Raw genomic sequence first — 15,019 nt, 5'->3', positions numbered from 1 at the left:
GTGATTGTCCGTGAGGAACACCAACTCGAGGAGGTGACCTTGGACCCCTCAACCGACGAATTGTATCTCGTCCGTGGAGCTTCAGTACCGACACTTTCGGAGGAAGTGAAAGGGTACAAATTTCTGCTTGGCGCAAGCCTCCGGGAGGCACCGGAAGACATGAATGGCGCGCGCTATCCGAGTTATTATGTCCTTACAAAGGATGCCTCGGAGGCGACCGTGGGTGTGTATGTTCCCACAGCCTTGACGCACTACAATCCATCCAAGCGACAGCGTGCACCGCGACACGCGTCACGATACATTCCTCTTCCGCGAAGTGCGGCATCAGAGGCACACCAGGACCATACAAACGGACCGCGACCGCGCCTGGTGAGGAGAAAAGGATGGCCAGACGACGGCGCCGGGAATCAACTCGGCGACGATGAGGAGGACGGTGGGCCGTACAGCGTTCCAGGAAACCAGAAGGGTGATGGATATGCGGACGTCGACGCGAACATCTCGGCCGAGGCCACGCGTGCACTCGAGGATCTACGCTCCAATCCTTTAAACATGCAGGGCAGGCCTCTTTCCCAAGAAGAAGAGGCGGAGGTCTGCCCGAGAAACTGGTTCCTCTTCGCCGCGAAACCGCCACACATCTCACAGCTGGCATGGAGTCTTGTGCGGCCCGACACTCGCGCACACCACTTGCGATGGTTGACGCGAATCAAGTCGATGAACTCGGAACAGATGCTCATGCGCTTTCCGGCGGCATGCATCGACTTGATTCTGTCGACCGCAAGGGCCCGCAAATGGAAGTGGGCAACGACCGCGAAGGCCTTTGCCGCGGTGGCGGGTGCGCTGCGCGACCTGCCGCTCTACTCGACGCAGACGCGGGGTATTCGCCTCCAGGACGATCCCGAGTGGCGAAGCGCTTTTGGCACGGTGCAGCGCTACATGAAGGAGTCGGTGCCGGATGCGCCTCCCTTTGTTTCGCGACGCCAAGTCGAAGCGATCATCGGAAGACTCCGACTCGGTCACCCTCGTGCCGCGCTGTTCCTCGCCATGATGTGGGGATTCGCAGCGCGAGCGTGCGACATTTCCACGATCCGAGCGAAGGACGTGACGCTGTTCCCGGGACCGCCGACAAGCACACGCGTGAAAGTCACGCTGACGATCCGCAAGGGAAAGGGTGCCAAAACACGCGGCCCGTACCCGGTCCCATCGATGCTGACGAGGGACCTCGCAGCGACACTGCAGGAGATGCTGGTCCAGAAGAAACCATCCGAGGAGCTCTTTGCACCACACGTGGAGGAGCTGCGGGCACTGATCGCCCAGGAGGTGCGAACAGAGATGCGAGGTGCACAGCTGCCCTCGATCCGGAAAGGCGCGCTACGTTGCATGGCGGAAGCGGGTGTCCCGCTGAAGGACCTGATGATGATCTCCGGGCACGCGAAGCAGGCCACGCTGCTGCGCTATCTTGGGTATGGCCAGCAGCCTACGGTGGAGGCCGAGACCGCAAGGGACAACGCCGGAAGAGCGCTATTCCAGACCCTCTAGAGGCTGCGGCTTCCGTGTTCCGTTTCCGATCGCAAGAGTCATCGTGCGCGAATCTCGGAATCGCACCACAGGAGGTGGCGGCCATGGTGGACCAGATGTCCGGTTTCATCCAAGTGCTGACGGAGCGACCGGCACTCGTGAAGCAGTGGCCGTTGCACCTGAAACGGAACACACCACTGGACATGGATACCGTGCTGGCGATGCCGACAAAACGCGCCTCAACGAAGCGGTTTCTCCAGCGAATCCAGTGCTTTCTGGATCCCTCCTTCTACGATGGGTTGCGGACGTCGAGGACCATCAAAAAGTGCGTGCTCACAGCGGCGGAAATCCAACAGGCGGTCGAGATGGGCAAGTTTGAACCGTGCCCGATCAGCGACATCGGCTCCCAGGTGCAATTGCCAGAGGGCATGCACGGCGTGAACGTCTTCACGGTGCCGGAGCTGAAAGGACGACGACGCCTCATCACGGAGCCCCTGCTGAACCGCGTGATCCCCAAACATCACGTCCCGCGCGTCCACTACGACACGCGCCTCGGAAGACGACAGCGGCTGCGATACGCCCGTTACATGCTACAGATCGACTTCGAAGCTTATTACGACGCTATCCCGATCGCGGCGACACTCCGTAACAAGTTCGTTTTTCGAGCCAGGCATGACGGGCGATACTACCGTCTTCGTACTCTCCCGACCGGCGCGCGGTGGAGCGTTGCCGTCGGCCAGGCGGTGACGTGGACGATTGTGGACATCGACACGCCCGTCACCATCACCACGCTCATCGACAACATTCTCGTGGCCGCACGCGAAGGCCAGGAGCGTGAGTTTGTGCTCGCGGTGCGCACGATCGTCGCACGCATCAAGGCGGCGAACCTGATGACGTCACCCAACCGGGACGAGCTGGAGGCGATGTCGGACGAGGAAATCCTGCAGCTGGCGAGTGCCAACACCGTTTTTCTCGGTGAAGAATACACATGGAATGGCCGAGAGCGGCTGATCCGCAACTCGGTGAAGACGGTGGCGAAGCTGAAGCTTGCGCTCCAAAAGACCAGCCACACCATACGCAGTCTGGCCTCGCTCATCTCGCTGATCTTCTTCGCTCTCCACACCACGCAAATGAACCCCGCACGGGCATTCAAGCTGCTGAGAGCCTACCGAGGCATATACCGGCTGACGTTCCGCGGGTACGACTGGGACGACGCGGTGCCGTACATCGACTCCTCCGTGGCGCGGTCGCTGCAGGAGATCGGCGGCGCATTGGTGCAGAATCCGTGGTGGAAAATCTCGGACGAGAGACACCCAACGACGGACGAGGCGACCTATGACGCGGTGGCCTTCACCGACGCGTCGCTGGAGGGCTGGGGTGCTGTACTTCACCTTCGCGACGCGGGCGCCACAGAAATGTGGACCTATCGGCAGCGCTGGACCGAGGACCTGGAACGGCAACTCGGCGGCAACGATGGCGAGGCGGAACGCGTCCTCGAAAAACTGCGCCAGTACCAGCTGCGTCGCCGCGTCCGGTCGGGTGGCCGGTTCGAGGACCCAGACCTGCAGGCGGACCGCTTCCAGGCGCGGTACTCGGCACACGCGGAACCACGCGCGGCTCAACTAATGCTGCGACACCTGGTGGAGCACCACAGGGTGCCCAACGGAGCGCGAATCGCGCTTGCCACGGACCACCGTGCGATTGTCATTGCGCAGAAACACCTGAACGGTTTCGGCGGCATTGGCAGAGGCTACGCCCTGAACAAACTTTTCGAGTACACCTACGACCTCTGGTACAACAGAGGGATCGATGTAGTGTTTTTCTACGTCGAGGGTGCGCGGAATCCGGCGGACGCCTACTCGCGACACTTCGGGGTGGACGCGACAGGGTCGCTGGAGGTTCACCGAGTTGAACCGTTTGGCGTGCCGTTCCTCCGGCACACGTGGTGTCCGCTATGCGAAGAGCGGCGCCGCGAGGAGGGCGGCGAGATATGATCGTCACCAGAAACATCCGAGGGGAGCCGGAACCTGACGGCCGACTCTCCGGAGGACGGTGCGACCACATCGCTCACAAGATATGGATGGCTAACCGCGTGCTATGGGGGGAGGCTTCCCCGGTACCGGTGCCAAGCCATAAGAAAAAGCACACAAAAGAAGTCCAAGACGACTTGATGTGCTCCTCACGCGACCGAGCGCGGTAGAGGGGACCGGCGGCATAATCATGACGCGGCGCCGCGGTCGTGGTTGCGTGCCTGCCTTGCCGCTTCCCAATGGGGTCGCGAAGACTCTGTCGTCGCCGATGAGCCTCCGTTACATGTCTTCGCTCCAGCGCCGCCGATAGGTCCACATGTAATCGGCTCCCGCGTCGCGGAGGTGAAGCACAGCACCCCAGCCCTCCAGCGACGCGTCGGTGAAGGCCACCGCGTCATAGGTCGCCTCGTCCGTCGTTGGGTGTCTCTCGTCCGAGATTTTCCACCACGGATTCTGTACCAGTGCGCCGCCGATCTCCTGCAGCGACCGCGCCACGGAGGAGTCGATGTACGGAACCGCGTCGTCCCAGTCGTACCCGCGGAACGTCAGCCGGTATATGCCTCGGTAGGCTCTCAGCAGCTTGAATGCCCGTGCGGGGTTCATTTGCGTGGTGTGGAGCGCGAAGAAGATCAGCGAGATGAGCGAGGCCAGGCTGCGTATGGTGTGGCTGGTCTTTTGGAGCGCAAGCTTCAACTTCGCCACCGTCTTCACCGAGTTGCGGATCAGCCGCTCTCGGCCATTCCATGTGTATTCTTCACCGAGAAAAACGGTGTTGGCACTCGCCAGCTGCAGGATTTCCTCGTCCGACATCGCCTCCAGCTCGTCCCGGTTGGGTGACGTCATCAGGTTCGCCGCCTTGATGCGTGCGACGACCGTGCGCACCGCGAGCACAAACTCACGCTCCTGACCTTCGCGTGCGGCCACGAGAATGTTGTCGATGAGCGTGGTGATGGTGACGGGCGTGTCGATGTCCACAATCGTCCACGTCACCGCCTGGCCGACGGCAACGCTCCATCGCGCGCCGGTCGGGAGAGTACGAAGGCGGTAGTATCGCCCGTCATGCCTGGCTCGAAAAACGAACTTGTTACGGAGTGTCGCCGCGATCGGGATAGCGTCGTAATAAGCTTCGAAGTCGATCTGTAGCATGTAACGGGCGTATCGCAGCCGCTGTCGTCTTCCGAGGCGCGTGTCGTAGTGGACGCGCGGGACGTGATGTTTGGGGATCACGCGGTTCAGCAGGGGCTCCGTGATGAGGCGTCGTCGTCCTTTCAGCTCCGGCACCGTGAAGACGTTCACCCCGTGCATGCCCTCTGGCAATTGCACCTGGGCGCCGATGTCGCTGATCGGGCACGGTTCGAACTTGCCCATCTCGACCGCCTGTTGGATTTCCGCCGTTGTGAGCACGCACTTTTTGATGGTCCTCGACGTCCGCAACCCATCGTAGAAGGAGGGATCCAGAAAGCACTGGATTCGCTGGAGAAACCGCTTCGTTGAGGCGCGTTTTGTCGGCATCGCCAGCACGGTATCCATGTCCAGTGGTGTGTTCCGTTTCAGGTGCAGCGGCCACTGCTTCACGAGTGCCGGTCGCTCCGTCAGCACTTGGATGAAACCGGACATCTGGTCCACCATGGCCGCCACCTCCTGTGGTGCGATTCCGAGATTCGCGCACGATGACTCTTGCGATCGGAAACGGAACACGGAAGCCGCAGCCTCTAGAGGGTCTGGAATAGCGCTCTTCCGGCGTTGTCCCTTGCGGTCTCGGCCTCCACCGTAGGCTGCTGGCCATACCCAAGATAGCGCAGCAGCGTGGCCTGCTTCGCGTGCCCGGAAATCATCATCAGGTCCTTCAGCGGGACACCCGCTTCCGCCATACAACGGAGCGCGCCTTTCCGGATCGAGGGCAGCTGTGCACCTCGCATCTCTCTTCGCACCTCCTGGGCGATCAGTGCCCGCAGCTCCTCCACGTGTGGTGCAAAGAGCTCCTCGGATGGTTTCTTCTGGACCAGCATCTCCTGCAGTGTCGCTGCGAGGTCCCTCGTCAGCATCGATGGGACCGGGTAAGGGCCGCGTGTTTTGGCACCCTTTCCCTTGCGGATCGTCAGCGTGACTTTCACGCGTGTGCTTGTCGGCGGTCCCGGGAAAAGCGTCACGTCCTTCGCTCGCAGCGTGGAAATGTCGCACGCTCGCGCTGCGAATCCCCACATCATGGCGAGGAACAGCGCGGCACGAGGGTGACCGAGTCGGAGTCTTCCGATGATCGCTTCGACTTGGCGTCGCGAAACAAAGGGAGGCGCATCCGGCACCGACTCCTTCATGTAACGCTGCACCGTGCCAAAAGCGCTTCGCCACTCGGGATCGTCCTGAAGGCGAATACCCCGCGCCTGCGTCGAGTAGAGCGGCAGGTCGCGCAGCGCACCCGCCACCGCGGCAAAGGCCTTCGCGGTGGTTGCCCACTTCCATTTGCGGGCCCTTGCGGTCGACAGAATCAAGTCGATGCATGCCGCCGGAAAGCGCATGAGCATCTGTTCCGAGTTCATCGACTTGATTCGCGTCAACCATCGCAAGTGGTGTGCGCGAGTGTCGGGCCGCACAAGACTCCATGCCAGCTGTGAGATGTGTGGCGGTTTCGCGGCGAAGAGGAACCAGTTTCTCGGGCAGACCTCCGCCTCTTCTTCTTGGGAAAGAGGCCTGCCCTGCATGTTTAAAGGATTGGAGCGTAGATCCTCGAGTGCACGCGTGGCCTCGGCCGAGATGTTCGCGTCGACGTCCGCGTACCCATCGCCTTTCCGGTTTCCTGGAACGCTGTACGGCCCACCGTCCTCCTCATCGTCGCCGAGTTGATTCCCGGCGCCGTCGTCTGGCCATCCTTTTCTCCTCACCAGGCGCGGTCGCGGTCCGTTTGTATGGTCCTGGTGTGCCTCTGATGCCGCACTTCGCGGGAGAGGTACATATCTCAACGCGTGTCGCGGTGCACGCTGTCGCTTGGATGGATTGTAGTGCGTCAAGGCTGTGGGAACATACACACCCACGGTCGCCTCCGAGGCATCCTTTGTAAGGACATAATAACTCGGATAGCGCGCGCCATTCATGTCTTCCGGTGCCTCCCGGAGGCTTGCGCCAAGCAGAAATTTGTACCCTTTCACTTCCTCCGAAAGTGTCGGTACTGAAGCTCCACGGACGAGATACAATTCGTCGGTTGAGGGGTCCAAGGTCACCTCCTCGAGTTGGTGTTCCTCACGGACAATCACCTCCCCCAGATCGCTCGGTGAGGCCTCGGCAATGTGGATCGTTTTCCCGAGAAGCTTCAGCATCTCCTGGACACTGTATGGTCTCAATGGTGTCATCTTGTGCCTCACGCGCTGTTGTCCGATGGCTGTGTCACTCAAGCCGCGTGCCACACCGTCACCCACTCGCGCCAGAGCCGTCGCAGCCCACAGGTGATCCAGGACTGCTTCGTACACCTTTTTAGCGTATTTATTTGCTTCAGAAAAGGTGAGCTCTGTCCACTCGGAAATGCATTTTCCTTGCGGGACGTGTGGTGACGCGTTTGTCGTATTCTTTCCCTCCACGTTCTCAGTTAGAGGCGCGTGGGTGACGGACACGCATCGTTGTGACACCTCCGCTCTCGGTGATGGAAACCCGCTCGACCGTACAGAGCGTGTATTGTTTCCGTTCCTGCGAGCTGAGGTTCGCGGTGGTGTTTTTCTGACACTATTCTTCGCGGCTTTTCGCCGTGGGAGTGGAGCATCCATTGCGGATCTCTCCGGACGTTTCCGAGAGGGCGTTTTTGACGCTGCCACACGCGTCGGCGGTGCGCTTTTCTTGCGCTCAATTCGGTCCCTACTTGTCCGTACCGTCACCTCCTCTTTCTTTTGGTGAAGAGGTGGATGTGGGGCGCGTGTTGATGTTTTGTTTGCACGGTTCGAATCCCGTTTCGGGTTCGTGAATTTCGTCGTGCGCCTCTCGCCTCCACCCAAGTGAAAGGTGTCTTCACAGTTCACCGTGGTTTTCTTCAACCACGGCTTGTGCTCGATTTCGTCGTAGAAGAAATCTTTCCGTGACACCGGGTGGTTCGTCAGAATTTTCCTCATTTTTTCGAGGAAATATTCACGTGGCGGGTGGTGTTTCGACGCCGCGTAAAGCAGGCGCCGCATGCACTTTGCCATATCTTGGCTATGGTCGATTTGTATGTCCAGATGATCGCCGAAAAATACGGCAGACATGTACAAACCGCAGTCGTCGCTATAGCGTTCCTGACGTGGTGAAAATCTCTTCACCAAACGCAAAGCCGGCCAGACCATATGAAAGTGCTTGCGCAGTTTATCTTCCACTATGGGAGAAGGTGCGGAGTCGAAGATGCTCAGCTGTATTTCTGCTGAGTCCCGCGTCCCTTTCTCCAAAAGCCCTGCGATCCAGTGCTTCATAATGAAGATGGGGAAATAAACGACGCCGTGACGGTGCACCTTTGCCGCGAGCTGTTGCGCGCGTTTCCAATCACGGTGCACCATCGTGTCCGACGGAACGATCCGTTTCTTTGGAAGGTATGCGTTGTAAATGGCATCGAGTTCCATATTCGATGTCTTACCTGCGCGCATGTCACCTCCCCACACTTCTTTTGCAAATGATCTTGCAACACCGCATGTAATTGTTCGGTGGTGTGTGGGTTCCTTCCTCGAAACGTCGGCGGTGGTCCCGTCGGGCTTTATTTTTGACTCGGACAGAAAGTCCTCCTGCGCTTCGCCTCCGCGGTAGTTACCGTGCCGATTACCTCCGCCATTTCCCCGGTAATTGCCCCGGAATCCTACACCTCTCCCGCTGTTCTGAGAATTGCGGGGTCCCTGGGTATGATTTGAAACTCGCGATGCCGTTTTTTGTTCCCTCATAAGATGCGTAATGGTGTCCTGCATCCTTAACTGGGACTCTTCCGTGAGGGCACCGAAGCTGCTCATATCCAGGGCGGCGACTTGCGAGCCATCTGCTCCGATGATGGGTGCGTACGGCGCGCCGCCTTCCAGGAGATCGCTGCCGTCTCTTGGCGGTGTCCGAAAAATATCTCGTGGGCGTGTTGTGTGCGTGCCTCCTCCTTCAATAATTTGTGTGATACTATGCTTCTCGTTCTGTGCCGCCTCAAGTGTGATACGGTTAAGGTGTGCGAGTCGTTCCGTTTCCGGAACGAGAGGTGCGTCCAGCCGTTTCAACACTTTACGCCATTGTCGCATCCCTCCTGCGACGGATTCGGCGACCTGCACGTTGTAGGCAAGCAATCGCGACGAGCACGTCTCATCGACAAAAATGGACAGCCATTCGGCAATTCTCTCATCGGCGCTCATTTCTTGTGACTCTGGTCCGGACAGACCGAGTAGAATTGTCGCCGTTGCCGCGGCCATTGGGGACATCTGGTGCGCCAGGATCGCCGATTCGACCTTGGTTTTATATCCCTCCAATGGGTCCTTTGTCGCTTTGATCTTCGCCCGGGCTTCTTTCCGCTTATCCTCCATGTCCATCACCTCTTGAAGTTCCTTGTCTGCGAAAATATTGTGAGCCTCCATCATCTCCTTCTTGACGTCTATTGATGGGGCTCCTTTTTCGCCGGCTTTTTCCCACAAGGAGTCCGCCATTGCCGCTGTCATTTCCAGGAACTCGCTTGTGTTCGTTTTGCCCTCCATGTATTGCTTCTTTGCAATTTCCGCCATGGAACGGGTTGCCTTGTGCGCAAGGTAAACTTTTAGTGTCCTGTCCAGCTCTGCCTCTGTGAGGCGTTCCTGTTTGTCGGACATTTGTGATGTGGGTGAGTGGGAGGAAAGGGAAACGTGCGCTTGTGTCGCAGGGACGTTTTTTCGTCGCGGGCCGCATCAACACTTAGAGTGGATTACTTCATTTATGAATAACACATTAGAGAAGAAATAAAGGGACAATAGAAAGTAATCATTCATAACAGAAACACATATTTCCGACCTGTGGCCATAATTTCCAATCGGGAAACATTATGGCACCCAGCCTGTATATTTCGCAAATCCATCACCACATCCCACCAACCACCCCCATCCCCCTTCCAGTTCTTTTGCCCAGACAAATTAACCCGGCCAACTATAAGGTCAAGTGCCATTCGATTGCCTTTGTGGTTTTACACGCCGCCAATGGAACCCTAACCCTAACCCTAACCCTAACCCTAACCCTAATGCCACCGTCCTGTGTGATAGGGTGCTCGCGAAGATATAATTTCTTGAAGACAACAGAGGGCGAGAAGGGAGAAAGATTTGTGGAAGGCAGATGGGTATGGAACTAATCTTCGCGACCCCATTGGGAAGCGGCAAGGCAGGCACGCAACCACGACCGCGACGCCGCGTCATGATTATGCCGCCGGCCTCCTCTACCGCGTTCAGTCGCGTGAGGAGCACATCAAGTCGTCTTGGACTTCTTTCGTGTGCTTTTTCTTATGGCTTGGCACCGGTACCGGGGAAGCCTCCCCCACCGGGTGCCCATTCATTACGGTCAGAGGGCGGCATGCCAAACGGACATGCGGGGAGTCGCCAGAAGAAAGGAAACCAGTCGGTCAGCCACCGAAAAAACAATCAAGCTACCAGCGCTAGCTCCAGCGGCGCACGCAGGGACGCACGTACACGAATCCCGGCGGCGCTGCGGTCGGCAAATCTACAAAAACGGAAGCTACAGAACCCGAAGGGATCGCTGGGAACAACCGGGGACCCATGTCGCAGAGGAAACTACAAACGCACAAAAGTAGAAAAACAGGGTGGTCTGAAAAGGAAAGGGGAACTGGGTGGATGATGGGCGCGCCCCATCAGGAAGAAGGTATAAAGAAAGGAAACCACGCTCACGGGTTAAGAGAATCTGTTTGAAAGGAAACTTTGAAACTTTGTTGAAACGAGAATTGCAAAATATTACCTGAACAGAAAGCGGTTCATTTAAAGGAAATTTTTCAACCCGAAAATTTTTCACTCACCATCTACATGCGGTTCGTCCACGCCACAGTCGACGCCCTCACCTTCCCACGGTTCCCGGAGTACACACCCCGCATCCGCGGAAGGAAACCGGTCCGCCGTTCTGTGGCCTTCCGGTCCGTTCCGGACATCCGAGAAATTCGTGTCTAGGGTTGGGTGGGTGGGCGTTTTTTCGTCGCGGGCCGCATCAACACTTAGAGTGGATTACTTCATTTATGAATAACACATTAGAGAAGAAATAAAGGGACAATAGAAAGTAATCATTCATAACAGAAACACATATTTCCGACCTGTGGCCATAATTTCCAATCGGGAAACATTATGGCACCCAGCCTGTATATTTCGCTAATCCATCACCACATCCCACCAACCACCCCCATCCCCCTTCCAGTTCTTTTGCCCAGACAAATTAACCCGGCCAACTATAAGGTCAAGTGCCATTCGATTGCCTTTGTGGTTTTACACGCCGCCAATGGAACCCTAACCCTAACCCTAACCCTAACCCTAACCCTAACCCGTGTACCCTGGCACTCGCCCTTGGGAGGATTTCGCCGGTACAGTGGGAGAGGGTGTCGCGGTGATTGCAATGGTGGCCATGAAGACTGTTACGCGGCGCATCGCAGGAGAGGGAAGCCTCCTTTGGTGCAGGGATGAGCGGGAAAGCCCTGCAGGCGCACCGTTTGGAATAGGCGCACGTTATAGGGGGCGAGGGAGTCGAGAAGGAGCCACCGCTGTCAGGGTGTATCGCCAACGGTTCATGTGCATCGCCAGTGTTGCTTACGACTATCCGGTGGACGGTGCGCTACGTCGTCAAGAGCTCTACGGAAGCAGTATGCATGGCACACGGAGCAGTAGTGCGGAGTAGCGGCAAGGGGAGAGCGCACCTCCTTCGTCACCTCACGCAGCACACAGGGATGTGAATGGCCAAGAGAGGAATGGGCTCTGCGCAAAGCCTGCAGCGGTCCGCCAGAGTCTGAGGTCTACTCACGCAGAGGTTTTGGCTGAACGAGATCGCGGCTCAACAGCGCGGAGCGAACTCTGTGTACACGTCGGTCGTCGCAGATACCGCTTCTCTGGCGAGGTGCAGGCGTGGTCATCCCAAGAGGGCTCCTTGCGTCACGCCATCACCGTTGGAGCCCGTCCGTTCCCGCGCATACCGCTCATGGAGCACCCCGTCGTTGGCATCATGGTGGCACGCTGGGTGTGTTGCCTCCATATCCCCCTTCAGCGCGGCGCCCGTGCCGCGCACCGTAACGACTGCCACACTGCGCAGGAATCGCACAGCACGCAAGTAGCGACACGGGAGAAAGCAGCGAATCCGGCACAGGTGCGGTCCAAGGCGCATGAGGAGCAGCGGAAAGAAAGTGGAGCGTGGATGAGCGATGGGCACGGGACGGGCAGACGTAAGTTCTCGCGGTTGAGCCTTTGCTGGTAGCGCACCGCGACGTGACACGCAGGCACGAGCAGAAAAAAAGGTCCCGGAGAGAGAAGGAGTCGGGCCGGTGCAGCGGAATAGGGAGCCGAAAGCGGACGACTCTGCAAACAGGGTCGCCTCTGCCGCATCGGGTTCTTGGAACTCTCCACGCACACAACCCTCCCCCCAAACAAAAAGGCACACCGACTCACCAACGCGCCTTCGCAGAGACATACGCCGCAACAGGTTGACTGAGTTCGCTGCGCAGCACACATCATCTTCTTTGGAGTGTCTTTTGGGGATGAGCAGTGGCGTTCCTCAGCCCCGCCCCTCCCAGAAAGAGAGGTGGCCAGCCCATACAGCAAAGGGATGGACAGAAGAATCAGAGGAAAACCACGTTGCCAGTGGCATCACTTTCCTCGTTGTGGATAGCGCAGGCCCACCGCACACGGCCCTCCTTCCACGAGGAACGCCAGGAGGCATCCGAGCAGTAAGAAAAGGAGCCCACAGAGCCACACGGCACACGGCACTACAACGTTTGCAGACATGTTGACCCGCACGCAGGCGATTCTGCGCCATGTCATCTCACCTCTTTCGACACCGCGCCCGCCACCGCCACCCTTTCAAAGCGCGAGAGGAGAGAGGGAGCAGCGCGCGCGCACATCCCCACGGATCCACCGCGCGCAGCAGAGCCAGTCGCAGCCTTCAGCCCAGAGTTCTCGCAGCCACGCCTTGCAGCTGCCTCCACAGACCATTTCAAATGCAGCGCGTATGTTTCGGTCAGGGACAGCCACGTCAGCCATGACGCATCCCGGCACATTCATTCCGTGGGCAGATGCGCACGCCGGCCGTGAGTGTGGCCCATTCGCTTGGGGTGCATAGGAGCCTCGATTGGGCCCACTTGCTGCTCATTGGGACGGCTGCGGTGCCCATCGGACTCGCCATCGCGGCATCGGAGAGCTCGAAACGGAGCAAGCCAAGTGCTCAGGTTGGGAAACAGTGGGTAGTAGTGCAGCCGGAGATGGTTCGCTCGCTCCATATCGGCTTGCTCGCCGCACTATCCCTGCGCCACTTCCCCGTCGTGGTAGAAAGGCGGCGGCGAGGAGGGGATGCTCAGCGCGACCGCGGCCAATGGGCAACGTTGCTTTCTCAGCGTCCCCGGCAAGGAGAGCCCGATCTGCGGCTGCCGGCTCGACTAGGGACAGCATGTGACGCTGGGCGCTTGCACGAGAGGCTCCTCTGGCAGGCTGTCGTCCTACACGCGGCCATTGCAGAATATCGCATCCATTACTCCCAAGCTCTCTCGATTTCCCTAGTCATGGGTTTTCGCTTGGGAAGTCGGGTGTGCATCACACATCCGAAGGATGTGCCCAGGCCTTCCGCTCCTTGTCAGAGTCACTTTGTGCCCCTTGCGCTGCAGGTGCCCCGAAGACTGCTTTATCGGCCGCTGTTGGCACAGTCTGCGCCACCTGCTGCAGTGAGTGTCTTCTCTGGAAGCGACTCCCCTTTCCGCTACTACAGGCCTCGCACGTCCTTCATGAGAGAGCGCAAATGGCTCTTCGCTGCATCACATGGACTGCACACCACACAGCACTTTTCGTACAGAACACTTGGTGGGCAGCGTTTTCCCCAGCACCTCAGTGCTACAGCCCCACAGATCGACTACCCTTCACGACTGAGATAGCGTCGAACTTGTCAACAGACGGAAGGTGCAAATGAGCGAAGCGCCAGCTTTACCGTCAGCCATTCGCGTGCGAGCCCCCTACACACACACATTCGCGCTCTGCCGCCGACCCGCTGCCGCCATCACCTACGCCACGGCGTGGTCTTCACGAAGCTTCGTTGTACGACATTACTCCCCGAGAGGTTTACATGATTCGTCGCACGCACAGACCCCACTCACGTGTGCCTCCGCAGTGCGAAGGGAGGGTAAGGCGGGCAAGAGCAGTTCCAAGGGCGGGAGCTGGCGCCTTCGGTGAACAGTCCTTGGCAGGAGGTAGTGTTTTGCAGGACGCTACAGGGCAGACCTCGGGACGTTTGGCCGCTCTTTCGCTATGCTGTGTCGTAAAATGGGCGCACGTAATGGCAGCCGAAACGATGTGAGGAGAGTAGAGGGATGAGGAAGGGGGAGGGCAACGTGGTATTGACGGCGAATCCGTCAGCTGAACCACGGCAGTTGCTCGGACGCATCACAGGTGGGACAGCACTACATGAGCTCTTGTGCAGGCTCGCGGGCTACCCTTGAAGGCTAACTCATCCTTACACACGTCAGACAGAGCTTTGCAACACCGCACCGGAGAAAGTTACAGAAAGGTCATGCTCGCCGTCCGCTTGGGTGTTCAGGAGTGCCTCTTCGCATTGTGGCTCTTATTCTCCGCGCACAAGGCCTCGCTGCTCAGTAAACTCATCGGTAAGGACACATATGGTTACTACTACGGTGAGCGCACACAACTACCAAAGAAAAGAACCCAATCAAAAAATACGTCCACATGCGTTCAAGTGGGCGAGAAGGAAAAAATCGAATACTGCAGAAGTGCAGTGAAAAGGAAAAGGGAAGAGTCAAGGAGAACAAAGAAAAAGTAAGGCTCTATGATGGGTAAGCAGAAAATAAAAAATGTGCAATCGGAAAATTCCTTTTGGGACTTTCTCTACTCATGAATGGCCTCATGATGAGAAACAAGAGAAGCCGCAGAAGGGAGATAAGACCGATACACCGAGCATTGGTTTCACATGAAGCAAGCGCACCATAAAAGAGCCCACACACTCTCTCCAGGCGACCCGCCCAATCGGAAGGTCTACGTCTTACAAATGGTTTCTTCCCACTCAGTGGAAGTGAGCGCACATGGGTGGAGGATCGCCTGGAGGTAGAGGTGAGTACACGTGTGGGGAAGGCAACGAGCACAGAAATAGTACAAGAAATAACGAGCCTTGCGGCATCAGAAAGGAAAGAGGGGAAGGAAAATAAAAAGGAGAGAAGGTACTACTCGTGGTGCAGCATGAGCCCAGCAATCGTGAGCCTCTTGCTAACGAACAACAAGAATTCAAGTTAAAGTAGCCAGTCGAACTTCTGCGCACAAAATGAAGAAAAGAATAGCGTAAAG

At 57.9% G+C, this 15,019-nt stretch overlaps 2 protein-coding genes across 2 annotated transcripts; one reads left to right on the top strand and one right to left on the bottom strand.

Annotated features, from left to right (window-relative positions):
- Positions 1-159: 159 nt before the first annotated feature.
- LbrM_25_2610 (TATE DNA Transposon) lies at positions 160-3,509 on the top strand (the record flags this gene model as incomplete). The annotated part of the gene is given in 2 exon segments (XM_001565712.1): positions 160-1,533; positions 1,536-3,509. Coding segments are annotated over 2 exon segments (3,348 nt in total).
- Positions 3,510-3,824: 315 nt separating this feature from the next.
- On the bottom strand, positions 3,825-9,322 carry LbrM_25_2600 (TATE DNA Transposon; the record flags this gene model as incomplete). The annotated part of the gene is given in 2 exon segments (XM_001565711.1): positions 3,825-6,146; positions 6,149-9,322. Coding segments are annotated over 2 exon segments (5,496 nt in total).
- Between the last annotated feature and the right edge of the window lie 5,697 nt (positions 9,323-15,019).

The sequence above is a fragment of the Leishmania braziliensis genome, contig 41 (assembly GCF_000002845.2).
Source record: "Leishmania braziliensis MHOM/BR/75/M2904 WGS CADA00000000 data, contig 41, whole genome shotgun sequence".
NCBI classification, from domain to species: Eukaryota; Euglenozoa; class Kinetoplastea; order Trypanosomatida; family Trypanosomatidae; genus Leishmania; species Leishmania braziliensis.
Note: the sequence above shows the minus strand (reverse complement) of the source record. Positions and strands in the feature narration are given on the sequence as shown.